This window comes from Nomascus leucogenys, chromosome 19 (assembly GCF_006542625.1).
Source record: "Nomascus leucogenys isolate Asia chromosome 19, Asia_NLE_v1, whole genome shotgun sequence".
In the NCBI taxonomy this organism is placed as follows: domain Eukaryota; kingdom Metazoa; phylum Chordata; class Mammalia; order Primates; family Hylobatidae; genus Nomascus; species Nomascus leucogenys.
The window spans coordinates 54329058-54355341 of record NC_044399.1 but is presented as its reverse complement, the minus strand read 5'-3'; the positions used below and the strand labels follow the sequence as shown (position 1 = coordinate 54355341).

Sequence of the window (26284 nt, the reverse complement as noted above, 5' to 3'; positions counted from 1 at the left end):
ACTGCACTGTAATGAATGGTGGTTTTGTGTTTTTACTTAAGGAAATTTAATTATAAGAGGCTATATACAGTTTTTGTTATTGGTATATTGTTTATTTTAGCTTATTTTTTAATTTTATTAGAATTCTGGCACAATATAGCCCTTGTTTGCTTTTAAAAAGATGGGCTGTTAGATTGCCTGGATTTTCCCCTTTGTCCACTACCTATGAGCAAATTACTTCCCTCAGCTTTAGTAGAAAATGGGATTATTTTAGTACCTCATACGTATAATAATAGCAACAAAAACTTTGCCTAGTTAGTACTTAATACTTTTCTCTTGCCAAGATTAAATAAGCTGATGTAGCTTCCATGCTTAACACTATGCCCTTCATTGGCTTTGGCTTCACATACGCTTTGGTTCTGATCCTAGTTCTACTACTGTGAGTTTACAGGGTAATTTCTCTGAGCCTTCTTTACTTAATCAGCAAAAAAAAAAAAAAAAAAAAAAGGAATCATGATGCCTGGGCCATAAAGTTGCCCATAAAGTGAATTGTAGTTATTGTTTAAAACAATGCCACATGGTAAAGCATACTAAATATTTGCTATTCTTACAGCAGTTATCTTTTCCCCCAATGTAACTTTGTAGTAAAGGCCTCTTAGAAATATTTATGCTGTTATTAAACTTGGCAACTGCCTTTTGTTTTGTGCTGACATATTGAATTAAGTTGTGAAATGAAGTTTTTATCTCAGCTTTTCCAATATATTTCTCATAAATATTGGAAAACAATGCAGAAAGAATTATTTATAATGTTGTTTGAGTAACAATGAAATGGAAAATCAAAGAAATCTCTTGTAGGGTTTCATAGAGCCTTTGTTACTGATAATGTTCATGGGTAAGAAGTGTGTGCTAGTTTTACTGTGTGTGGGATATGCCTCTCCATTTTGGTGTTCTGGGGTCCTTTTGGTAGGTGAAGTGGGGTGTGTTGTTGCTGTAAGAAAACTTAGTAAAGCAAATTTATTTCTTATCCTCAAATTGTATAATAAGATTACTTTGATTTTTAGTGATCACTTTACTATAACAAAAATATTTACAAACTCAAAAGTATACTGTCTCTGATTTTTCTTTGATTTAAGAAGTCATTCCTCATTGCTGGGCTGGGTGTGGTGGCTCACACCTGTAATCCCAGCCTTTGGGAGGCCAAGGCTAGTGGATCACTTGAGGCCAGGAGTTCCAGACCAGCCTGGCCAATATGGCGAGACCCCATCTCTACTAAACATACAAAAATTAGCCAAGCATGGTGGTGCACGCCTCTAATCCCAGCTACTCAGGAGGCTGAGGTACAAGAATCTCTTGAACCCAGAGGTGGAAGTTGCAGTGAGCCGAGATCACGCCAGTGCACTCCAGCCTGAGTGACGGAGTGAGACCCTGTCTCAAAAAAAAAAAAAGTCATTCCTGGATTTCCTAGATCTTGAGTGATAGTATTATCAGTATACTTTATTTTACCATTAATGTTTCCTTATTTATACTTTCCAGATTTCTTTTTTAGAATGAAAATTAACTATAGTTTTAGCATCAGAATAGTGCCAAAATATTTGAACATGTTTTCTCTTTAACCTTTTCTTCATCCTGGTGTTTTTTGTTTTTGTTTTTACCCCTTGTCTTATGCCAGTGAGTTCCTTCGGGGTTACTCCTGCAGTAGGTGGACTATCATCTGGGACAGTTGGGGAAGCCTCGACAGCCCTGAGTTCAGCAGCCCAGGTAGCTTTGCAGTCTCTCTCTCATGCAATGGCTTCAGCCGAGCAACAGCTACAGGTGCTGCAAGAGAAACAGCAGCAGCTTTTGAAGCTTCAGCAACAGGTTGGAGACTATTTGGCTCTTTGTTCATGCTGTCTCTAAACTTCAAAAGCTGAAAAAGTACTTAAAGATGACCATTATTTTCATAAAGAAACGTAGGTTGACCGATCTGAGCTAATCATTTGCAACAAAAATTGAGGTAAAGTCTTTGTGATATTTAAATCGGTTAAAATTGTGTGAATACATCTTATTTGAGGGAATATGATATTTTTTGTGCAATCTTGAGGTAAATCCATTCTCTAAACACTCGATCAAAGAATATGTACAGTTACTAGCTACTATTCATATGGAGTATAGTTCCTAAAACAAAATTTTATAGAACAGTTAAATTAATGTGACTTAAAATTCACTAATAATGACAGATGCTTTATAAATTTTATTGTGGCCTAAATTAGGGGTCTCCAATCCCTGGGCCATGGACCAGTACCAATAGCCTTTTAGGAACTGCGCCGCACAGCAAGATGTGAATGGTGGGCAAGCGAGCACCACCTGAGTTCCATCTCCTTTTAGATCAGCAGGGGCATTTGGTTCTCATAGGAGCATGAACCTTATTGTGAACTGTGCATGTGAGAGATCTAGGTTGCATGTTCCTTATGAGAGTCTAATGCCTGATGATCTGAGGTGGAACAGTTTCATCCCGAAACCAGTCCCCTGCACCTCTGCTACATCTCCCCGCATCCGTGGAAAAAGTGTCTTCCATGAAACTGGTCCCTGGTGTCAAAAAGGTTGAGGACCGCTGGTTTAAATGAAATCTGTGGCAATTCCTGGTGACACATTGTATTACATTAGTCAACATGAGAATTCACCTCCTTATAATATTTTGTTTTGAGCAGATATTCGTTATTTACATTTAATTGTTCTGCTTCCTTTTCACCACTACCTTGAAAGAGTCCTAGTTCCCAAATGCACAGGAAATTTTGTGTTAAACATTTAAAGTGTATATAGCAAAGCAATGATCCATTTATATTGAGTCTAGTTTTGATTTAATTTCATCTTTAAGTATGATCAATTTAATGACATTTATCTTTATAATATATGCCCGTGTGGTATTCTGCCACAATTTAGGTAGGCAGGATTAGTCTATATGTGTTGCTTTTACTTCTTTTGCAGAAAGCAAAGCTGGAAGCCAAGTTACATCAGACAACAGCTGCAGCAGCTGCAGCAGCATCAGCAGTAGGTCCTGTTCACAATTCTGTGCCTTCCAACCCAGTGGCTGCCCCTGGATTCTTCATTCATCCATCTGATGTTATTCCACCCACTCCAAAAACAACACCTCTTTTTATGACTCCACCACTCACTCCACCCAATGAAGCAGTTTCCGTTGTGATTAATGCCGAACTTGCACAGCTTTTCCCAGGCTCAGTCATTGATCCCCCAGCAGTCAATCTTGCTGCACATAACAAAAATTCCAACAAGTCCAGAATGGTAAATTATGTTTTAAATAGGTGTTGGCTTAGACATTTAAAAATATCTTGAAATATACTCTGACTTTAGAAGGCAAAATTTTTAATACCAACTTGATGTATCAAGTTATTTTCTTTTATAAAATATTACAGTACATACATTAAGAGAAGAAACTTACTAATTTGATATTATGGTTAGTAGTTTTTATAGAACTATAGTAATATCAATATAAAGTTAGATTTTTTTTTTTTTCCCCTGCTCTAGAATCCACTTGGTTCTGGTCTAGCCCTTGCAATTTCTCATGCTTCACATTTTCTTCAACCTCCGCCTCACCAGTCCATTATTATAGAGCGAATGCATTCAGGTAATCTTTTACTTTCTTAAAATTTTTTTTTTTTTTTTTTTTTTTGCTTAGTCTGCTGGCCTTTTAAAGACTCATTATTCTTCAGTTTGATTTTTTTTTTTTTTTTGCAAATCGCATTTCCTCTTGGGTAAGTACATTTTATCAAGAATAAGCACTTACGTGTTCAAGCTTTGTGCTCACCAAATTGCATAAAGAGTGCTGTTGAGTAGTGGATTTGATCTGTATATGAATCTTGCCTGCTGATATATTATTGACATGAATAATTTATTGTAGTTGGCCAAATCAGCATTACACTAGAAATTACACTCAAAATATTCCTAAAACTAGCCTTCTTATAGTGGAACTCTTTCTTGAGAAGAGCAAACAGAACTACTGCTTACTGTAATAACTGGATAAGAATAATAACATATCCTAGGCTCTGAATAGTTTGAATGTTACCTGAGTTTGTCTTCTGCTTATGTGCTAGAGAACTGAGATTGGGATAGATGCCTTCAATCACAACATATTTGTGAATAAACTGTGGGCAACTTTTCTCTTAAAACAGTTGGTTTTAACTACCACCACCATTTTTGTGCTTTAGCAGCAGTAGAATTCAACAAAATCCTCAGGGAAGTAACATGGTTATAGTATACACTGTAGCATGTATTGTTATATGAAGAATTAAATAATATTTGCGTTCTTGCAATGTGGTTGTTTCCTCTTTGTAAGAGGGAGTTTGAAAGCTAAAATAAAAGTCTTATGGTATTTTCTGCCCAACTAATCATTCATTGGTGACAACGTTAGTGTTGATGACATTTAGAGTGGAAATTTGTTATTCTGCAGTCTTATGGGAGATGAGCAGTTGTTTACACTGTAGTTTGTTTTTTTATACGTAGCAATGACTGTAGTACATAAGCCTCCTGAGGAGGATAACTATGTTCTTTGTTTTTAATAATTTTTCTTTTTAGGGAAGTATTAGTAACTGCCTTGTTTTCTTTTAAACTAGCTCCATCAAGAATAGCACTATTCCTAGAAGTTTAATTTAGTTGTTTTCCTTCACTATAAAATGTAGCTGGTAAGGTTACTAGCTGACCCACCCCAAAACGATAAAGAAGAAAAAGAATTATGACATTATTAATGATCTGCCTTCTGTTTTATTGATTGAACTTATTCTTGTAATGTGGGTGAAATGAGGGATGTAAATCTGCTTTTTCTTTACCTATTTCATCGGGCATTGAGCTAAAGAGACTGGGATACATCTATACTGGGAAAAAGCATTGTTTGAGATCCATTTAGAGGACCTTCTCAAGGCCTTTTTCAGTGGTAGTTTGATTATATATGATTGTAGTCTTGCTTTCACTTTGCATCTAAACCCCAATGAATGCAATATGCAACTTCACAGGAAGTTAAGCAGGGCTTAAGGAAACTAAATCAAATAATACTATTTGGTATTTAAATGCATCTAGTTGTGAAATTAAGAAAAAAAGTTGCCAGTGGCTGAAAGAAGACCAGATTCATCCTTTACAAAATTAAGTAATATATTGCATTTGCTGATTTAATTTTTTAAAACTCTGATGTTTTAAAGAAGCTTGTTTGTATAGTGGTTGATTGCCTTAACTGTAACAGTAATAGTCTTATTGTTGTTTTTTTGTTTTGTTTTGTTTTTTGTTTTTTGTTTTTTTAAAGAGACAGGGGTGGCCAGGTGCGGTGGCTCACGCCTGTAATCCCAGCACTTTGGGAGGCCGAGATGGATGGATCACGAGGTCAGGAGATTGAGACCATCCTGGCTAACTTGGTGAAACCCTGTCTCTACTAAAACTACAAAAAATTAGCCAGGCATGGCGGCGGGCGCCTGTAGTCCCAGCTCTTGGGATGCTGAGGCAGGAGAAAGGTGTGAACCCAGGAGGCGGAGCTTGCAGTGAGCAGAGATCGTGCCACTGCACTCCAGCCTGGGCGACAGAGCGAGACTCCGTCTCAAAAAAAAAAAAAGATACAGGGGTTTCACTGTATTGCCCGGTGTGGAGTACAGTGGCTATTCACAGGTGCAGTAGCAGTCTACTGTATTGCAGCCTGGAACTCCTCAGCTCAAGCAATTCTCCTGTCTCAGGTCCCCTAGTAGCTGGGACTAGAGATACCTGCCACTGTGCCCAGCTACTCTTAATTTTCTACTTAAGTCTTGGGGTTCAAAACTAACACAGACTGGGATTTCAGAAAATTTTTGAATCAATTGACAAGGCCATTTTTACATATTTACTTTTCCTCTTATTTGTAGTTTAGTGAGTTGATGAGTGCTCTAAACTATTTTTGAGTGTATCATTTGGTTAATTGATATATTTTTGGTCAACTGTTTCTTCTTTCTCTCATAGGAGCAAGGAGATTTGTGACCTTGGATTTTGGGAGGCCTATATTGTTGACTGATGTATTGATTCCCACTTGTGGAGACTTGGCCTCTTTGTCAATTGACATTTGGACATTAGGAGAAGAGGTGGATGGAAGGCGGTTGGTAGTGGCAACTGATATAAGCACCCATTCACTAATTCTTCATGACTTAATACCACCTCCCGTGTGCAGATTCATGAAGGTAAAGAACTTTAAGAAAGTAAATTGATACGCTTTCTATGTTTCTGACAAGTTATGAAAAATGAATATATAATTAAAAAATATAACTATCTTTTTAAATACATTGCTCAGATTTCTATTGTGGCAGATGTGCATATATGTATATTTATAATTTTTCATTTCAGATCACTGTCATTGGACGTTACGGAAGTACAAATGCCAGAGCCAAAATCCCATTAGGATTTTACTATGGTCATACCTACATCTTGCCTTGGGAAAGTGAGCTGAAGTTAATGCATGATCCTCTAAAGGGAGAGGGAGAATCTGCAAACCAGCCAGAAATTGACCAGCATTTAGCAATGATGGTTGCTCTACAGGAGGATATACAGTGCAGGTTAGTACAGAGTGCAAATTTTAATCTTATTGAAACTTTGTATTTTATATAATGTCTTGCTTATAATTCTGCCAAGAAATATCTTTTCATAGGTGTACAGATAAAAGCAAGAGGAAGGAGATTAGCACATTACAATAACACTTAATGCATTAAAATATTGTGATTAATTAATGGGCTCCATTTATTAGTACCTATCAAGTGGGTAATTCTTTTTAATGGTTGTATGTTAACAGATTTAAGAGATTTAATTCTTAGTATTTGTACATGTACATAAAGAGGACATTACAAGAATTATTTTGTTCAATCATTTTTTACTTTAGGTATAACTTGGCTTGTCATCGTCTGGAAACTCTTTTGCAAAGTATTGATCTTCCTCCTCTAAACAGTGCTAACAATGCACAGTACTTTTTACGAAAACCAGATAAGGCAGTTGAGGAAGACAGTAGGGTTTTTTCTGCTTATCAAGATTGTATTCAGCTACAGCTTCAACTAAATTTGGCTCATAATGCAGTGCAGAGACTCAAAGTGGCGCTAGGTGCAAGCCGGAAGATATTGAGTGAAACATCAAATCCAGAAGATTTAATTCAGACATCTTCCACAGAGCAGTTACGTACTATCATCAGATATTTACTGGACACTTTGCTCAGCCTGCTTCATGCTTCTAATGGTTTGTATTTGGCTTACATATTTTAAAGGCTGGGAATATACTTGATGTGATTTCGCTGCATGTTTTAGGATCTGTGTCAATATTTTCTATTGTAAATTTTGGTATTTAAAAAAATGTCAATATTTATGAAATGTCTCTTTAGGTTAATCCATTTCTCCCTGTTATTTTAAACATTTCTTAAATGAAGTTGTGTGTGGTTTTTTTTGGGTTTCTGCTATTGACATGCACATCATTGTGCTACTGGCAAAGTATTAACGTATTGCATAGAAGTTCAACAGTGAAGCTTTTCATAAATTGCTAACCTAATATAGAGCTATCATTTTCTAGCCAGGAGGTATTTTTGATCATTACACAAGCTCACACATTCACTGACACAGCCATCTGATACATCCAGCTCCATAGGCAAGAAATGTAATTTACTTAAGTGCTGAATATTTTCGTCTCCAAGTATCTAACAGATTTCTGCATACGAGGAGTAAATACATTGCAAAATAAATAGAATATAATTATCTATTGATTACTAGAAAAGAGGAAAGTGTATTTAGGCATGCTTATTTTAATATTATACAATACATTTAAATAGGAAAGTTTACTGTTTTCTTTCTTGTAATAGGACACTCTGTTCCTGCAGTTTTGCAGAGCACATTTCATGCCCAGGCCTGTGAAGAGCTCTTTAAACACTTGTGCATCAGTGGAACCCCAAAGATACGGTTACATACTGGTCTTCTGCTTGTTCAACTGTGTGGTGGTGAAAGATGGTGGGGTCAATTTCTTTCTAATGTCCTTCAGGAATTGTACAATTCAGAACAGCTTCTCATCTTTCCACAGGATAGGTAGGTCAGAAAATGTTGGAGGTATTTGTTATTAATGATTTGTACTTTTCACAGTTACTGGTCAGCTTTTGAAATCTTTGAAATGTGGATACTAAGTTGTGAATATGAAGCAGATCTCAGAGTTTGTGAAATGACCAGTGAAGGGCACCAGCACTGTATCGAAGAAGATAATAAGTGATAATTAGACTCTACTCTTTAGTTTTCTAATTGAACTTGTGGACTTCATAGATCTGTGTTTATAAGTATTTCTGTTAGATTATGTTACTTTATATGCTAAATGTGTTTGTTTGTGGCTAATAAAGTTCTCTCATTCACTAAGTGCTTAATTTCTTGTTAATAACATTAGAAAATATAACCAGTAGTTAGAAAAATAACTAATTTTAACTTCATACCTCCAGATACAAATCTTGCTTTCCCAGTCTGAAATATGGTATGTTTTAAGAAAGCAAATATTCTATCATTACTCTGTTAAATTTCTATGTAAATTATTTTAAAAATTGAACAATTGAATTCTTATTCTTTTCTTTTTTGTTTGTTTTGTTTTTAGGGTCTTCATGTTACTTTCCTGCATTGGTCAAAGATCACTTAGTAATAGTGGAGTATTAGAAAGCTTACTTAATCTCTTGGATAATTTATTGTCACCTCTTCAGCCACAGTTACCCATGCATAGGAGGACAGAAGGTATTAAGAGAAAGCAGTGTTCTTTCGTAAAAACAATATTCCTGTAAATATTGCTTTGATAAAATATCATCTCTGAAATACTTTAATATTATTTGCAGCACATTTGATATTTTTATGATGTAAGCTTTTAAGAATGAGCAACCTTCATGTGATTGACTGCCATATAGTTACTACTTTTAAAATTTATTACCTTTTCATTATTTGAACTTAGTATAGTATGTTTTTCCTGTACTACTATAACTAAAGTCAAACTCCCTTAAATAAGTTTAAGCTGTAAGGCACAGTTGTTGTTCCAATCAACAATAATGAGTTTTGTTTGAGCAAACTTTTTTATAGGAATAAAAACATTAGAACATAGTTTAGTGCTATATGAATTATAAGTTGAGAGTTAGATGTTTTATTTCAGTTCCTGTGAATCTTAGAATAGTATCTTATACCTTGCTTTCTAGTTTATATATTCCATTTTGGATTCAGCCTACGCTTAATCTGTTCTTATACCTTGAAGTCTTTGTCTTTCATTAGATTTGATGTTCTACTCAGTTTCTGGCTGTTGGTGTCTATTTTTTAGACTTATTACATATAAATATTAGTGTTAGTAATGATATGATATGTTTTGGATTTATAGAATGTTTTGTTTCACTTATATTATCAGATCTAATTAGGAATCCTAAAGTCATCTGGATGTTTTTCCTTTACTGTCATCTCTCTCCAGGAGTACTAGATATTCCTATGATCAGTTGGGTTGTTATGCTGGTGTCCAGGTTGCTAGATTATGTGGCAACTGTTGAAGATGAAGCAGCAGCTGCAAAGAAACCTTTGAATGGTAAAGACAGGGAGAGGTTTCTGACAGGTATCAGAAGTTTATAATAATAATATGTTGGTGGGGATTTTGAGTGACTTCGCAGTTGTTCCAGAACTGGCTATTGGCCTGGAGCTACCAGCTGTATGTAATTTATGGAAAATACAAATGAACTTTACTACAATTCTGTTTAAAGATAACATTTATACTTGGCGGACTTTATAGACAAGCTCCTTTGTCTGGACATGACTTTTAATTTCTAAATACAGCTATGACTTTTGCAAGGTGTCTTCCCTCAGGCTCGTTTAAAGACTTTATAATAGCATGCATATAAATAAGTTATGAAAGGGAAATCAGAGAGTTTTTATTTTTTCTTAGTATGATGTGTCATTTCATTTAGCATTATTGTTATCTACTAATTAACTACAAGTGCCCTGTATTTTTAAATAAGAAATTCTCAGATTTTGAGTTGTAAGCTTTCTTTATAGGTTTGAAGCACAGAAAAATTTAAAAATTAAAGGAAATCAACCTGCAAAATTATTACCCTCTTCCCAGTTAACAAGGCTTTTTATTTTTCTTTATTTTTATTTTTCCTCAGAGATTCTTGTTCCGAAAATAAGGGTTTTTAAATAAAGGATTTGAGATACCTAAATCCAGTATGTAAACCATTGAGATATGTAAGCCTACATATGGCTTACATGTAGTATGTAAGCCATTGAAATCCATAAAATTTGGAATTCTGTACATTGTCAGGAACTCAGTATTTTTAAAAGTTCGCTTGGGATGTTATAGTGGAATCAGTTGTTTATAGTGCATATTATGTTTAGGAAGATGATGGGGAATTCATATGTATAAGGAATTTGCTTTATATTGATTTTTAAAAAGTAATATATATCTATGGTTAGTTTACTCAGTTGTAGGATATAGAGGTAAGAAATACAATGAACATAAATAAAACTACATTCATATTGAGAAAGTCTTGTCTCATTCTATGGCCCAGGTTGAAGTGCAGTGGCACGATCTCAGCTCACTGCAACCCCCACCTCCTCGGTTCAAAGGATTCTGCTGTCTCAGCCTCCCAAGTAGCTGGGATTTTAGGCATGTACCACCATGCCTGGCTAATTGTTTTGTATTTTTAGTAGAGACGAGGTTTCACCATGTTGGCCAGGCTGGTCTTGAACTCCTGACCTCAAGTGACCCACCCGCCTCGGCCTCCCAAAGTGCTGGGATTACAGATGTGAGTTACTGTGCCTGGCTGAGAAACAGTCTTGTAAAAAAGAAAAATATAAAATAAACTGTAATGTAATCTTGGAATATAACAGTATTGGGAGTATGTTTGTTTATACATGTGGATACTATGGAAACATTGGTGGAAGAGTTTTAGGGTTTGAAGAACTTGAACTAAGACTTGATAAATAGGTAGTAAAGAGAGAAAAATGTTTTTAGGATTAGGAAAAGATGTTTTGGGATTGGAGATGGGTAAAGTGTGGTATTGAGCCCAAATTGAATGAAACAGAATAGTCTGGACATATTCCAAAAAAGGAGAGTAAGTATAGGTAGACAGTTACGCGTTCTGAACTATTTAACCTTATTTTGGTAGTTATTAGTTAAATTATTGAGTGTCCTTTTTTGGTTCCTGATTAAAAGCATCTGTGTTTAAAATAGGCAATAGTATTTGTTGTTGAAATTGAATGACATCATCAAAGTTGTATAGAGATTAATCTTAATTGTGGAGGAAAATAGCTATTATCTAAATGAAAGATTGGAGACAGAGGGAACTCTGGTTTTAAAATGATTTAGGGTCTACATTAGATAATTGACAGTTATCCAATCTTTGTAGAGTCAGATCTTCTAGCAATTTCTTTACAATGTTTTTCTTATTAAAACTGCTTTTCATGATTGGCACATGTATAACTGTGTTTTTTGTTTTCTGGGTAGGAAAGGTACTTTAAAATCACATTTAACAGAATTATTAATACAAGTTTTCCTTCACCTGTAGGTAATCAGTGGAGTTTTATTAACAATAATCTACACACTCAGAGCTTAAGTAGATCTTCTAAAGGCAGCAGTAGCCTTGATAGATTATATTCCAGAAAAATCAGAAAGCAGCTTGTTCATCATAAACAGGTAATTGTCAATCATTTAAAAATTTTTAATGTTTGAGAATATTGTTTTGGAGGTTGCATGAGATAGATGTGCCATCAGATGCGAGGTATAACATTTAATGGGCTCTTAGCTTAGGAAAATTATCTAACACTTTGGAGACTTCAATTTCCTTAATTGTTAAAATGACGACAATATATAGTTTACAGACTTTGTTGATGTTCCTTTAACATTTACTGTTATATATCTCTATTACTACTATTCTAAATGAGGTTGTCATTATCTTTTGCCTAGTCCCAAAACCTCTCTTCCTTTGTTTTGCTTTAATTCAATCCATTTTCCTTCATGTAATTCTCAGTGGCTTTTATTTGACCTTTGGATGAAGGTCAAACTCTTTAACATGGCTTCAGGGTATTCATCTTCTGCCCCTCTATCTAGCTTCCAGGTTTTATTTTTGGTTTCTTTTTCCATTTCTTTTTTCTCCTTTTTCGTGTCTGTGTGTGTGTGTGTATTTTTTTTTTTTTTTTTTTTTTGAGACAGGGTCTTATTCTGTTACCTAGGTTGGAGTGCAGTGGAACAATCATAGTTCACTGCAGTCTCCAAATTCCTGGGCTCAAGCAGTCCTCCCGCCTCAGCTTTCCGAGTAGCTGGGATTACAGCTGTGTGCCACAGTGCCAGGCTAATTTGTAAATTGTTTCTTGTAGAGGTGGGGTCTCGCTTTGTTGCCCAGGCTGCTCTCAAACTCCTGGCTCTGGCGATTCTTCTACTTTGGACTCCCAAAGTGTTGGGATTATAGGTCTGAGCCACTGTGTCCGGCCACAAAACATTTTTATTATTGCTTTAAGATGTAAGAAGATTCTATATGAAAATCCTTAGCTCTGGCATGTTATGAAAGCTTTGGGCTTTTCAAATTTATTGTTTTATTTTTTATATTTAAAAAAATTTTTGATTTATGGGGCTTTTTTTAAAGGTAGACTTGGCAATAAGTTTTTTATTTTTCACTTCTAAGTTTTTCAACTATGAGCTAGTTCAATCCTTTGCAGGAAAAATGAGCAGAAGCAGTTTCCTCAATTAGCTTTTCTTTTTGAGACCTTTAACCAATTTTAGGTAGTAGTAATTTGTATCTTTTAATGTTTATACCCAGTGCATTTAATTAGGATAGAAAACAAAACCTAGTGTGTCACTGAGTGAATATTTGTCTGTAAAATATCATTATTTGATTCTTCATTATGAATGACAGTATTGGGACAGTCGGCAAAACTTAAAAGGTGCTCTGAGGGATAATTGGTGGTCAGGTGCCAGTATTACTTCTCTGATTTTGATGGTTGTAACTGTGATTTGTAGAAGGTTTTTATTTCTAGGAATTATAAACGAAAGTAATCAGGGCGATTGGTCATCAGGTTACTAACTTACTGCCAAATGGCTTAGTGAAAACCAGTTGTGTTTGTACAATAATTAAAACCGGCTGTTTCAGAATAAATTAAAAATGATTTTTTTTCTTGATTATATTTCTTGCATATGTTAATGGTAGAACTTTGGAAACTATTTTCTGAAAATACTGATTTGTAGAAATTCTCAGTTAACGTTTTAAAAATTGTGTGTACATGCTAGTTTTAATTTAGGATAGAGTTTTTTTCATCTATGGAGATAACAGCCAAGTGGATTTTTAAAAATAACATTAGTAATGTTTTTTTCCTGATACCAAAAACATGTGTCAGGCAGGGCTCACTTTGGGAGGCTGAGGCGGGTGGATCAGTTGGAACCAGGAGTTCAAGACCGGCCTGGCCAATGTGGTGGCGTGTGCCTGTAGTCCCAGTTACTCAGGAGGATGAGGCAGGAGAATCACTTAAACCTGGGAGGCAGAGGTTGCAGTGAGCTGAGATCACACCACTAGTCCAGCCTGGGTGACACAGCGAGACTGTCTCAAAAAAAAAAAAAAAAAAAAAAGTGTCAACAGTAGTAATTTAGGAAGTGTTCTCTGAGAAGGAAGACTTAATAAGTTGCTAACTCAATTATTATTCATTTATAATTGTGGCTATACCTTTCTAGTACTTTATATTTAAAGTAACTTTCTTTGTACACTGTGTACATTGCTGTATGGAGAACACAGTCAACAGCTTGTAAGGTCTTTATGAACAGAGAGTTTTTTCTCTCTTTGGTCTGTTTGTTCATTGTTGTCGACTACTGATTGCCGTTGTTTAGGGATGGGGGAGATAGGGTAGGAGGGAAGTGTGGATGTAGTTATAAAAGGATATGAGGGAACCTTGTGGTGGAATTGTTTGGTATTGACTGTTGTGGTGGATACATGAACTAACACATGTAGAAGTGTATCCATCTAAATACGTACACAGACAAACACAAATGAGTGCAACTAAAAGTGGAGAAATAAGGTTGGTGAATTCTGTCAATGTCAATACCTTGTGATATTATCCTGTAGTTTTTGGAAAATGTGATCGTTAGAGAAAATTGGGTAAAGTGTACAAGAGATTTCTGTATTATTTCTTTATATATAGCTTAATTATTTCTTAAGCTACATCGTAGCAAGTAACTACAATGATCTCAATCCAAATTTTAATAAAAAATATAGACATACCAAAATGTGTACTACTCTTGAGAGTTCCATAAAAACAAAGCAAAGAAATACTAAGCAATAATATATTTTTCCCATTTATTTGATTAAAAATAAACTTTTTCCTGTCTATTAAAAAATATGTATTGCTCAATTCTGTTAGTGGCTTATATAAGGAAGTCTTCCAGTTATTTCTTACTCCCATGGGTAAGGGAGATTTTAATGAAAACAGGGAGAGATCTCAAAGTCAGGATTTGAAATGATTTTTTAAAAAACTAGCAACACAGTTAAAATTATACTACATCTTTCAAGATAATATGCATTCCATCAATTTGATATATGAATTCCGTGAGGAGTATAATAATTTTTTTGTTTTTAACGTTGTTAAAGATTAAGTTGTTTATTTGTTTTATAAAGCAACTTAACCTACTAAAAGCAAAGCAGAAGGCATTGGTAGAACAGATGGAAAAAGAAAAAATACAAAGTAACAAAGGATCATCATATAAACTCCTGGTAGAACAAGCAAAACTAAAGCAAGCCACTTCAAAGGTATGATCTGTACTTCTCAATATAGTTATCTCAGAAAAGTCAAGGAGTTATGATCTTTAATTACGATCGAGAAACTTAAATATATATCATTCTGCTTAACAGAGAAGCCAATCTACTCTGGACTTTTTTTTGGTGGGGTGGTTTAACTGAAGGAAATGTATGATAAATGTGGGATTTAAGTATTATTCTAATGTATTACCTTCAATGTGGATTGAGTTCCAGTAAATTGAAGATAAAAGACAGTGGAATGTAAGTTTTGCTAATGTGGCATTGATAGAGGAGTTTATTTCCATTTTACAATACAAAATTATACAAGATGATTGCAAATATTATTGTATCAGCCTTACAAGTAAAATGTATATGTAAAGTGAAAAATGTGGCATTCTCTTTCCCCTTAGTATTGTTATTGGAATATTTTGGTGGCTGAGTTTAGAACTGAAACTTCTTTTGGGTCCAGTGGTGCTCACAAGGCTCAAATGTAGTATGTCTTTTGTAAGTGAAAGTGAAGTTCAGCTGATTTGTAAGTTTTAAAACCTTGATGTTTACTTTTTAAAATTTTGAGGGATACCATATATATATCAAACAAGTTTGTCGTCTTTCTATAACGTGAAATTATAATTATTCCACCAGATTTTGAAGTAACTCGAATTAATATTTTGTACTTGATGTTATATTAGTTTTCTTTACCTTCAACCTTTTACAAATTATGTTTAGGATGTTACGGTAATATTTATGTCGTTAGATTCGACTTAATAATATATTATCTACAGTGAACGTCTGTAGAATTTCACTTTTCTGAAACTCTGTTATATATCTGATACTTTACTCCAAATAGGAAGTAAGGCATATTGGTCAGTTTAGCTTTTAATATTGTTACTTTTGAAACTTACAGTGTATCTAAAAATTTTGCTCTTTAGAAGTTGTAATATGGAGTGAACATTTTCATTACATAAATCTATACTGAAAAAGTTTTCATTAAGTAAACATTGATTTAAATACTATAAATTTTTGTGTGCAGCACTTTAAGGATTTAATTCGTTTACGTCGGACAGCAGAATGGTCCCGTTCTAATTTAGACACAGAAGTTACAACAACAAAAGAAAGTCCTGAGATAGAACCACTTCCATTTACTCTGGCCCATGAACGTTGTATCTCAGTAGTCCAGAAACTTGTTCTGTTTCTTCTCTCCATGGACTTTACATGTCATGCAGATCTCTTATTGTTTGTTTGTAAGGTATGTAAACTATAAGTATAGAGTTATAGGGTTGGCAGGGCGCAGTGGCTCATGCCTGTAATCCCAGCACTTTGGGAGGCTGAGGTGGGTGGATTGTCTGAGTCTAGGAGTTCCAGACCAGTGTGGGCAATGTGGCAAAACCCCGTCTCTACAAAAACAAAAGAAAAAATATAGACTTGTAGGATAATTAAAAACTAGGAAAGGATGATGTTTTTAGTCAATTTTGATTAAGGGAAGTGATGCCTCTTTTGGTTTTGCTTTTTTGCAGTTAGTTTTTTTATTGTGTGTTAAAAGATGAAAAAAATTCAAAGTTTTTCTTAAGGAAACCTGATTTATATTTTAATTTATTTAAAACTTGAGGGTTTGAAATGTAAGTAATGTGGATATGTTTATCTCCAACCTGCCTTTCTTATATTAATTAAAATAGGAAATACACAAATAAGTGTCAAATTATATTAAAGAAGGACTTTTGGCCGGGTGTGGTGCTTCACACCTGTAATCCCAACACTTTGGGAGGCGGAGGGGCGGATCACAAGGTCAAGAGATCGAGACCATCATGGCCAACATGGTGAAACCCCGTCCTTACGAAAAATACAAAAATTAGCTGAGTATGGTGGCATGAACCTGTAGTCCCAGTTACTCGGGAGGCCGAGGCAGGAGAATTGCTTGAACCTGGGGGCGATGAGGTTGCAGTGAGCCGAAATCACGCCACTTCACACCAGCCTGGCAACAGACCGAGACTGTCTCAAAAAAATAAAAAAAGAAGAAGGACTTTTAATGTCATGATTGCTTTTCTGTGGCATATTCGCTGTTCGTAGAAATTTAATTCTTAACTGTACAGTTAGATTTTAAACCAGATTTTAATATTTGATTCATGAAATTACATTCTTTTGCATTCCATCTCAAGCAATTTTTTTTGACACCGGACTCATACATCATTATTGAAACCTATTGTTCAGTGCTAAAGTATTTGTAGACTTCTGTTATTGTTTGAAAAAACATGTAATTGCTATTTAAGTGTATGATTTTATAAAATGTATTACAGGTTCTTGCACGCATTGCAAATGCTACGAGGCCAACTATTCATCTGTGTGAGATTGTGAACGAACCCCAGCTGGAAAGACTGCTATTACTTTTGGTTGGAACTGACTTCAATAGAGGAGATATATCTTGGGGTGGTGCTTGGGCTCAGTATTCCTTAACTTGTATGCTACAAGATATTTTAGCAGGTGTGTGAGGATTTTTCTTCATAGAGTATGTCAAAATTACCTTGGCATTGCTCAACTAAGAATCTTCAAAGGGATCTTTAACCCCCTAAAAGCATAAAGGTCTGTTTAATCAGTTTAATGTTATAGCAGTAGCAACCATTGAGAATTACTTCTGTATTTAAGTATGTTGATAGTCGTGATAAATGCAAGGCTTTAGAAAGGTGTTAGGTTGTTAAAGTGCATGAATATTGGAGCTAGCTGCTTTATTATTAACATCAGTGGTATGCTGCTTACTAGGTGAGGAAATCACTTTGCCTCAGTTTCTTCATATATAACATAAGGATAATAAGGATAATCTGTGTATAAGGTTGTTTTTATGAATAAGTGTGTTAATGTATGTAAAGTAATTAAAATAACTCTTTGTACATGTTACGTGTTTACTGGATACTTGTCTCTAGCATTTGAAGGTAATGGAGTGAGTCCTAGCATTCCTTAGGTGGGTGGGAACTCATTTGCCTCAGATTCTTTTATAGTTAGTAGAGCATTTATTCTGTCAGTGACTAAACTGGAGGAAAAAAATATGCTTTAATATGTTTCCAAAATCTGTATAAATTATTAAAACAGGCCTATCCCCTTACATACAGGAGAATTACTGGCTCCAGTAGCTGCAGAAGCCATGGAGGAAGGAACAGTGGGTGATGATGTAGGTGCGACAGCTGGTGACTCTGATGACTCCCTTCAACAGTCCTCAGTTCAGTTGCTGGAAACTATAGATGAACCTTTGACACATGACATAACAGGTAAATTTTTACATTATGTTTCTTCTTTATTCTATTAAATGGAAACATGTTTCAAAATAAAGAGTGTTAGAGAAAAATAAAGTTGATTTTTATATTTTTCTATTAGTTCTTTGGCCTTATAAACTAGATTGATTATTTTCCTGGTAAATACATTTTATCTTGGTTCTCATTACAACAAAATGCTATCATTTCATAATATCCTAATTATGTTGATATAGTGTGATTTGGCAATGATGAAGAAAATGCAATGTAGAAAACATGTAAAGATACAAAGTGATGAAGACAGCAGTTTTAAAAGCTTATTCTTTAAGATCCAGCATGTGATTTTTTTGGTGTATTTTTTTCTTACTTTTTCTTTTTTTTTCCTTTTTAAAAAGTTTCTTTATAAATTAGCATGCATAATCCCTTATCATCTTCATACCCCTTGCTTTTCAAAAATCTGTTTTGGGTACTAACCTGTATATGTCAGATGCTGCAGTCATTTTCAACCATTTGTCATTCTTTAATCTTATGTTTGCTCATGATTTTCTATTTTTTACTTGATATTCTCTCTATCTGGAGTAGATTTCCTGTGTGCATGATGAACACTTCGTTATCCAAGGTTCACATAAAGTGTGCCTTTCTCTAAGAGGCTTTTTCTGTCATTCCCAGCAGAGTTGGGGACTTTGCCATCTGTACTTCCCTTGCACTCTCAAATATCTCTGCTAGCACGTATCATGTTGTAGTCAGTTTTAATTATAGTGCACCCCAACTCTGAATTTCTCTTAATGTATTGGGTTGGAGAGTTTTATTAATCTTCATGTACTTATACTCAAACTCTCATACAGGCTGGCATTTACTAGGCATTCTATAAAGTTATGTTGAATAAGAGGATGGGAATGATGGAAAAGTAAGAGTTATGAGGGGGTACTTATAAGGGTTATAAGAAAGCTACTTAAAAATTTGGAGACATCTGAGAGAGAATAATTTCTAATTCATAACAGAAAAATAAGGTAAATGGCTTTTTTTTTTTTTTTTTTTTTTGAGATGGAGTCTTGCTCTTGTCACCCAGGCTGGAGCACAGTGGCATGATCTCAGCTCACTGCAACCTCTGTCTCCTGGGTTCAAGCGATTCTCCTGCTTCAGCCCCTGGAATAGCTGGGATTACAGGCGGCCACCACCACACCCAGCTAATTTTTGTATTTTTTGTAGAGACAGGGTTCTGCCATGTTGGCCAGGCTGGTCTCAAACTCCTGACCTTGTGATCTACCCACCTTGGCCTCCCAAAGTGCTGGGATTACAGGTGGGAGCTACCATGCCTGGCCGGTAAATGGCATTCTTGTAACTTCAGTCCTCTTTGCTTTTCTCTTTAATACTGGGTAACATTACCTGTAATAATGAATTACATGTTAGATGTAATAGAATGTATACTATTTAGTAATGTTGGTAATTATTTTTAATAGCAAAGTTTATGCACCTTACGTCAACAAGAGCTAATACTGTGGTCTTTTCTCTAGGAAAGCAAATATCAATGCATCTTTGTTTTTGTTGTGTATTATGGAGCGAAATGTTTGCATACATAGAGTTTTTTTTTATTAGGCATATGTAACATGCAAGTAAAATAGCTTTTTGTAACTAAAAGCATTGTGTCATCTAAATTTTATGTGATACACTCCACCAGTAAGATCACTTTTAATTATTTGAAGGTGCACCTCCTCTGTCCTCTTTGGAAAAAGATAAAGAAATTGACCTTGAGTTACTTCAGGATCTAATGGAAGTTGACATTGATCCTTTAGATATTGATTTGGAAAAGGACCCTCTTGCAGCCAAGGTTTTTAAGGTATGATTAGAATATTCTTTGAAAGGAGGTCAGGCGCAGTGGCTCATGCCTGTAATCCCAGCACTTTGGGAGGCCAAGGCGGGCAGATCATGAGGTCAAGAGATCGAGACCGTCCTGGCCAACATAGTGAAACCCCGTCTCTACTAAAAATACAAAAAATTAGCCAGGTATGGGGGCGGGCACCTGTAGTCCCAGCTACTTGGGAGGCTGAGGCAGGAGAATGGCATGAACCCGTGAGGCGGAGCTTGGAGTGAGCCTAGATCGCGCCACTGCACTCCAGCCTGGGTGACAGAGCGAGACTCCGTCTCAAAAAAAAAAAAGAAAAAAAAAAAACCAAAATTCTTTGAAAGGAAAGTCTTCTGTCTCATACTTTTGGCTTAGTAATTACTTAAAAGAGGAAAATATACATACTTACCACTAATGCAACTCATTATTCAGCATATTCAAAATTAAATTGCTATAGGTACTACTATTGCAGTTTAAAAAAAATCAATGCAATAGTATAAAGGAAACTTACATTTTTTATTAATATAGCTACTCATAATTATCATACAATAATGAGAACTACATTTAAGTATACAGAAGTATAGTTATAGATCATCAACATTTCAGACAGCCATTTAAACTTCATCCGAGCTGCGTTCATTGCAGATTCTACTTGTATGTTAGCCTACTTCTTTTTTTTAAAGGAGAATCACCTATAATACTTTATGGTGGTACAGTTCTTTGGTCCATAAGAGATTTTATTAGGGATGCTACTTTCAGTTTCTAAACATATAAGGTATTTTTAGATTTTGGCAGAAAGTGAGGAGAAAATTACTGGACCATTTTTATAAATCATTAAAATTTTAAGGGGATTTGGGAAATTTAAAGGGTGGATAGAATATTTATTTTGTAGTTCTGTTTCGGTTTAGATAATGTAAATAACATGTCATTCAGCCAAGAGGCAAAAATAAACCGCAGTTTTTTTTTCCATTCTTTTAAGCCAATAAGCAGTACATGGTATGATTATTGGGGTGCTGATTATGGGACCTACAATTACAACCCTTACATTGGAGGTCTGGGAATTCCTGTAGCAAAGCCACCAGCAAACACGGAGAAGAACGGATCACAGACAGTTAGTGTTTCAGTCTCTCAGGGTAAGTGTATGTTTATATATTAAGGCATATGCTATTCTTAAAACAAGTCTCATTTATGTATACTTTGTCCCTTGAGAAATTGAGCCTGGGTGTATGCCAGTGGGTTTAGTATCACAGCTGTGCCATGAGTACTATTCAGAGCTGTTTCTCTGTAGTCACTTTGGAGGAACTTCTGTCTTTTTGGTTCTGTCAGAATAACACCTAGCAAGTGTTATATGGGATTGGTAATGATTTGAATTAATTGTGCTGTATTTTAATTGTTGAGTTTAATAGTAAACTTGTATTTTATTTATAAAGAGAATGAAACTACATTAAATAGTTAAGTATTATTTTTGCAGTTTTTTTTGTTTTTGTTTTGTTTTTTGAGACGGAGTCTTGCTCTGTTGCCCAGGCTGGGGTGCAGTGATGTGATCCCATCTCACTGCAACTGCTGCCTCCCAGGTCCAGGGGCTTCTCTTGCCTCAGCCTCTTGAGTAGCTGGGAGTACAGGTGCATGCCACCAAGCCCAGCTGTTTTTTTAGTAGAGGCAGGGTTTCACCATGTTGGCCAGGCTGGTCTTGAACTCCTGACCTCAAATGATCTGCCTGCCTCGGCCTCCAAAAGTGCTTGGATTATAGGAGTGAGCCACCATGCTCAGCTTTATTTTTACACTTTTTTAGTCATGTAGAATATATGAGATGTGTTTAATTTTTTAATAAAATACATTTTTTCCCTTTTCAACCCTGCTCCTTCTGTTATAAAATATTTTTTAAAAAATTCGAAACACACATTTACCAAAATGTTTCAAGTTCAATGCAGAGAATGTTTATTCTCCAGAACCATTTGAGAGTACATTGGTAATTTGATGTCATTTTTGTTTTGTTTTGTTTTACAAATCAGGACATTCTTCCATATATACACATCAAGAAGTATATTCCCTCAAAATCAGGAAATAAACGTTACTGCTATCAAATACTGAGAGCCCATTCAAATTATAGTGGTTGTCAAGATAATGTTCCTTATGCACAAGAGCCCAGGGAAAATAATGCATTGCATTTAATCGTCATGTCTCTTTAGTCTCATTCAGTCTGCAGTGGTTCCTCATAGTTGACCTTGATGACATTGATACTTTTGAAGATAACAGGCCAGTTATTTTGTAGAATGGTCCTCAGTTTGTGTTTGTGTGCTATTTCTTTGTGATTAGATTGAGTTAATGCATCTTCGCAGGAATATCCCACAAATAATGCTCCCCCCGCCCCCCCATTTCATTCAGTTAGGTGGCCCATGATTTTGATCTCTGTCACTATTGGTGGTGTTAAGCTTAACCACTTGATGAATGAGTTGTCTGCTGGGCTTCTCCCCTGTAAAGTTACTCTTTTCCCCTCTGTAAAAATGTTTTGTTGTCGTTGGGTTTTTTGGAGGTACACACATGGTCTTGCTCTGTCACTCAGGCTGGAGTGTAGTGGCATGATTTTCAGTTCCCTGCAGTCTCTGCCTCCTGGAATGAAGAAGCAGTTCTCCTACCCGAGTCTCTCAAGTAGCTGGGACTACAGACGTGCGCCACCACGCCTGGCTAATTTTTGTATTTTTGTAGACATGGGGTTTCACCATTTTGACCAGGCTGTTCTCATACTCCTGAGCTCAAGCAGTCCGCCCTCCTCAGCCTCCCAAAGTGCTGGGATTAAAGGTGTGAGCCACTGTGCCCGGCTGCTATAAAAAGTTTTTTGGGGGCTGGGGAGCAGAATGGTACTTGGAAACTATAACTATCCTGTTCCTCACAAAGTTTCTTTTTGAAAAAATTACTGGCCAGGTGTGGTAGCTCACGCCTGTAATCCCAGCACTTGGGAGGCCGAGGCGGGTAGATCACCTGAGGTCAAGAGTTCGAGACCAGCCTGGCCAACATGGTGAAACCCCATCTCTACTACAAATATAAAAAAATTAGCCGGACATGGTGGCGGGCACCTGTAATCTTCGGGAGCTGAGGCTGAGGTAGGAGAATTGCTAGAACCCTGGGGGCAGAGGTTGCAGTGAGCCAAGATCATGCCACTGCAGTCCAGCCTGGACGATAGAGCAAGACTCCAACTCAAAAACAAAAAAAATAAGAAAAAGAAAAAATTACTGTAATAGTTTATTCGTTTAGTTTTGACTGGACTCATGGTTGCCTTTTTTTATTCAGTGAATTACACCTTATTATCATTTTTTTAAATTGTGGAAAAATGTAAATAACATAAAATTTTTCTTTTTTATTTGTTGAGATAGGGTCTCACTATGTTGCCCAGGTCGGTCTTGAACTCCTGGGTGAGCCCAGTCCTTCAACCTCAGCCTTTCAAGTAGCTGAGATTACAGCATGCTCTACCACACCTGGCAAATTTATTATTTTGACCATTTTTTGTGTGTGTATAGTTCACTGTTAATGAGTATATTCACAATGTTGTCATCTGTTTTTTGATGTTCAGATTGTCTCAAATTTGACCGATAGGATCCCCCTTGAGATTTTCTCATCATTGTTTTAGCGCTTCCTTGTTCTCTGGCAAAACATGATAGCCCAGGCTCATCTTTTACGTTAATCTGCCCCACCCTGAGAATTAGTCACTTCTTAAAGGAACATGGTATTTCAAAACCTTTTAAAGGAGAAATGTGGTTAACAAACCATGATTTCGTCATAGATATATGTGTTGCTATTTTGGGATTGTTTCCATTTCCTTATGGTGGACAGAGCTAGGGAGTATGTGTTTGTGTGTGCGTGTGAACACACACACTTGGCATCTATATTTCTATATCTGTCTATCTTGAATATGATGAATTCACATCAGTGTATCTGGATTTAATCTAACTCCATAGGGTTCATTTTAGCTTTCTTCTTTTCTGTATTTATAGCACTTTATTCTGACAGTGAGAAACCTGGTTCTCATTATCCTTAATGTCTTTGTTTCCATTATTGTTACTTCACTTATTTAATATTTCTGTCTCTATATAACCAGTCACCTGTCTCTACCCTCGTTTCCACAGATATTCTTCCCTTGCTGTGGCTCTGATACTGCATGTTTACAGAACACACTCCTCTTCATCCTCTCTTGGGTTCAGATGTCATCATTTTATTGTAGGAGGTAGGACATGAGTAATAATTGTCAATGTTTTCTTTTTCTTTCAATTGCTTTTTGTAGCCCTCGATGCTCGCCTAGAAGTTGGACTTGAACAGCAAGCAGAACTCATGTTGAAAATGATGTCTACTCTGGAAGCAGATTCCATTTTACAGGCATTAACAAATACATCTCCTACGTGTAAGTAAAATTACCATTTTTAGAGTATTGCAGTGAATGATTCAGCTCTTGATCATTTTCAGGTGGATTCATCAAGTACAGATTTTTAAATTCCATGATGTGAGTCTGAGGGGACTTAGTATGTAGCACTTTCCCGGCTCCAAGTTAGTAGCAGGTTGAAAACTAAGACAAAGGATTAACAAATGCAGGGAGTGTCATGCAAAATTCCTCCATGTAGTGCTCTCAGTTCAGTGCAGAAACCTCCATTGTGTTTTGTTTACTCTGTTGTTGTAAGGTTAATAAAATTCCTACAGAAGCCTGCATACCTGCCTGTGAGTTTATTGTACTATTCTAAATTTATGATGAAGTAGATTTTTTGTAGTAACATCTTTATCATCCTTAAAGACTAGGATGGAGGATATAGTGTAGGATGACAGCCAAATAGGCCTGTTAACTGAAAGCCAGAATTGAGAGGATTTACTACCTAATAACCTACAGAAAAGAAAGGCCAACTTTTTCATAAAGGACTAATAGTAAATATTTTAGGCTTTGCTTGCCATATGGTGTGTATTGAAACTACTCAACTCTGACTTGGTTGCAGGAAAACAGCCATAGACAATATGTAAATGAATGGTCATGGCTGTGTTACAAGAAACAGGTAGACTGCCAGAGCTGGCCATCACGTTATGGTTTGCTTTCCTTGATGAGGTCTACGCAAGTCTGGAACTGGGTAGACCTCGGGGGAGTACAGTTGAAATAGCACGGTGTTTTTCAAGGACAGATTGGGGAGCTGTGCTTAGAAGAGGGTGCTGGTTTTTGTTTGCTTAGGCCTGCATATTGCTTCACCTTCTCTAGGTCAGAGTGAAGAAGGGGTTTAGATAGTAGGTAGAACCCAATAAAATTACAGATGCTTCTCTTATGGAGAGTTCACAACCCATTTCAATAGAGAAATTTGAGTTTTTAAATCTTCCTTATGTTAAATTGCATTCTTTCAGTCTGCAATCTTCATTTGTTTCTTGCTTTAGAGGGTATCAAAAGAAGGGAAAAAAGAAAAACAGAAGGAATGGTCTAGTGTTCTATAATCTTAGTATTGGTACACAAATATTCTTGTATCTTATCTCCCAGGCAATATGGGGATCCTTTTTGTGTAGGGTCCAGTGTCTGTATGATTGGAGATAACTCAGTACTGCCCAAAGTAACCCTTTTCTTTGTTAGACATTTCTTTTTTAAAACCACTTATTAGAATATCTTTTCGTAATTCTGAAAGGATATTTGAAAAAAAAATAAAAAAGAAAATCTGTTTGAAATTGATGTCTCCTCTTTATCTTTTGATTATCCTGCACACAACTGTCTCTCTTTTTAGTATAATAATAAAATAAGGCTCTAAATATATGATAAAGCTCTTAGTGTCTTTGTATTTCTCTGGTTCCCATGAATATATTCTCATTTAATTAGTGTTGTGTGTAACCTGGGCATCAGAACTTCTGAAAGCTCCCCAGATGATTCTAATCTATAGTCAAGGTTAAAGATGAATGAACTAGAATCTAGATTATTCTAAAACTACCTTATCAATAATTAGTCAGGAGTCTTATTTCTTTCCTTTACTTTCCCTCCTTTATTAATTGGAAAAAAATGCAAATAAAAATTGCTAGAAAAGTTCTTTGCCTTTTTTTATTGATTGAGTCCTATGAATTTGGGAACTTCTCTCTTTGGTCATTGTCTTTTTTACTTTCAAGTAATGTTATAAAAACACGTTTTTCAAATACTAAATATTGTTTTGAACCATTCTAAAGAATGCAGTTTTAATTTTTAAAAACAATTTAACCTATTTATACATATGAATAACCAGTTAACACATATCCTGATACTTTATGTATGAAATTATACTTGTGTTTAATTTTCAGTATCACAGTCTCCCACTGGAACAGATGATTCACTTCTAGGGAGTTTACAAGCAGCAAACCAAACCAGCCAGCTTATTATACAGTTATCATCTGTCCCAATGTTAAATGTTTGTTTCAACAAACTTTTTTCCATGCTTCAAGTCCATCATGTTCAGGTATGACTTCAGGAGAAATGGTGTATTTTTACATATTATTATTAGCCTGGTA

At 35.6% G+C, this 26284-nt stretch overlaps 1 protein-coding gene across 9 annotated transcripts in view; it reads left to right on the top strand.

Annotated features, from left to right (window-relative positions):
• Positions 1–26284, top strand: part of BIRC6 (baculoviral IAP repeat containing 6) — a 258422-nt gene that overhangs the window by 104650 nt on the left and 127488 nt on the right. For 6 of the 9 annotated variants that reach the window (XR_004027064.1, XM_030800387.1, XM_030800383.1 and 3 more), the window contains 18 exons: positions 1649–1836; positions 2944–3258; positions 3502–3601; positions 5947–6161; positions 6325–6533; positions 6854–7200; positions 7814–8033; positions 8581–8714; positions 9427–9564; positions 11513–11640; positions 14603–14734; positions 15753–15968; positions 17014–17197; positions 17821–17976; positions 19662–19795; positions 20781–20934; positions 24078–24194; positions 26078–26232. Coding sequence is in view for 8 of the 9 variants with exons in the window: in XM_030800387.1 (XP_030656247.1) it covers positions 1649–1836; positions 2944–3258; positions 3502–3601; positions 5947–6161; positions 6325–6533; positions 6854–7200; positions 7814–8033; positions 8581–8714; positions 9427–9564; positions 11513–11640; positions 14603–14734; positions 15753–15968; positions 17014–17197; positions 17821–17976; positions 19662–19795; positions 20781–20934; positions 24078–24194; positions 26078–26232 (3242 nt within the window). In the remaining variant the exon portion in view is untranslated. The remainder of the gene's footprint in view (positions 1–1648; positions 1837–2943; positions 3259–3501; positions 3602–5946; positions 6162–6324; positions 6534–6853; positions 7201–7813; positions 8034–8580; positions 8715–9426; positions 9565–11512; positions 11641–14602; positions 14735–15752; positions 15969–17013; positions 17198–17820; positions 17977–19661; positions 19796–20780; positions 20935–24077; positions 24195–26077; positions 26233–26284) is intronic. The other 3 variants (XM_030800386.1, XM_030800384.1, XM_030800388.1) reach the window with 3 other exon arrangements.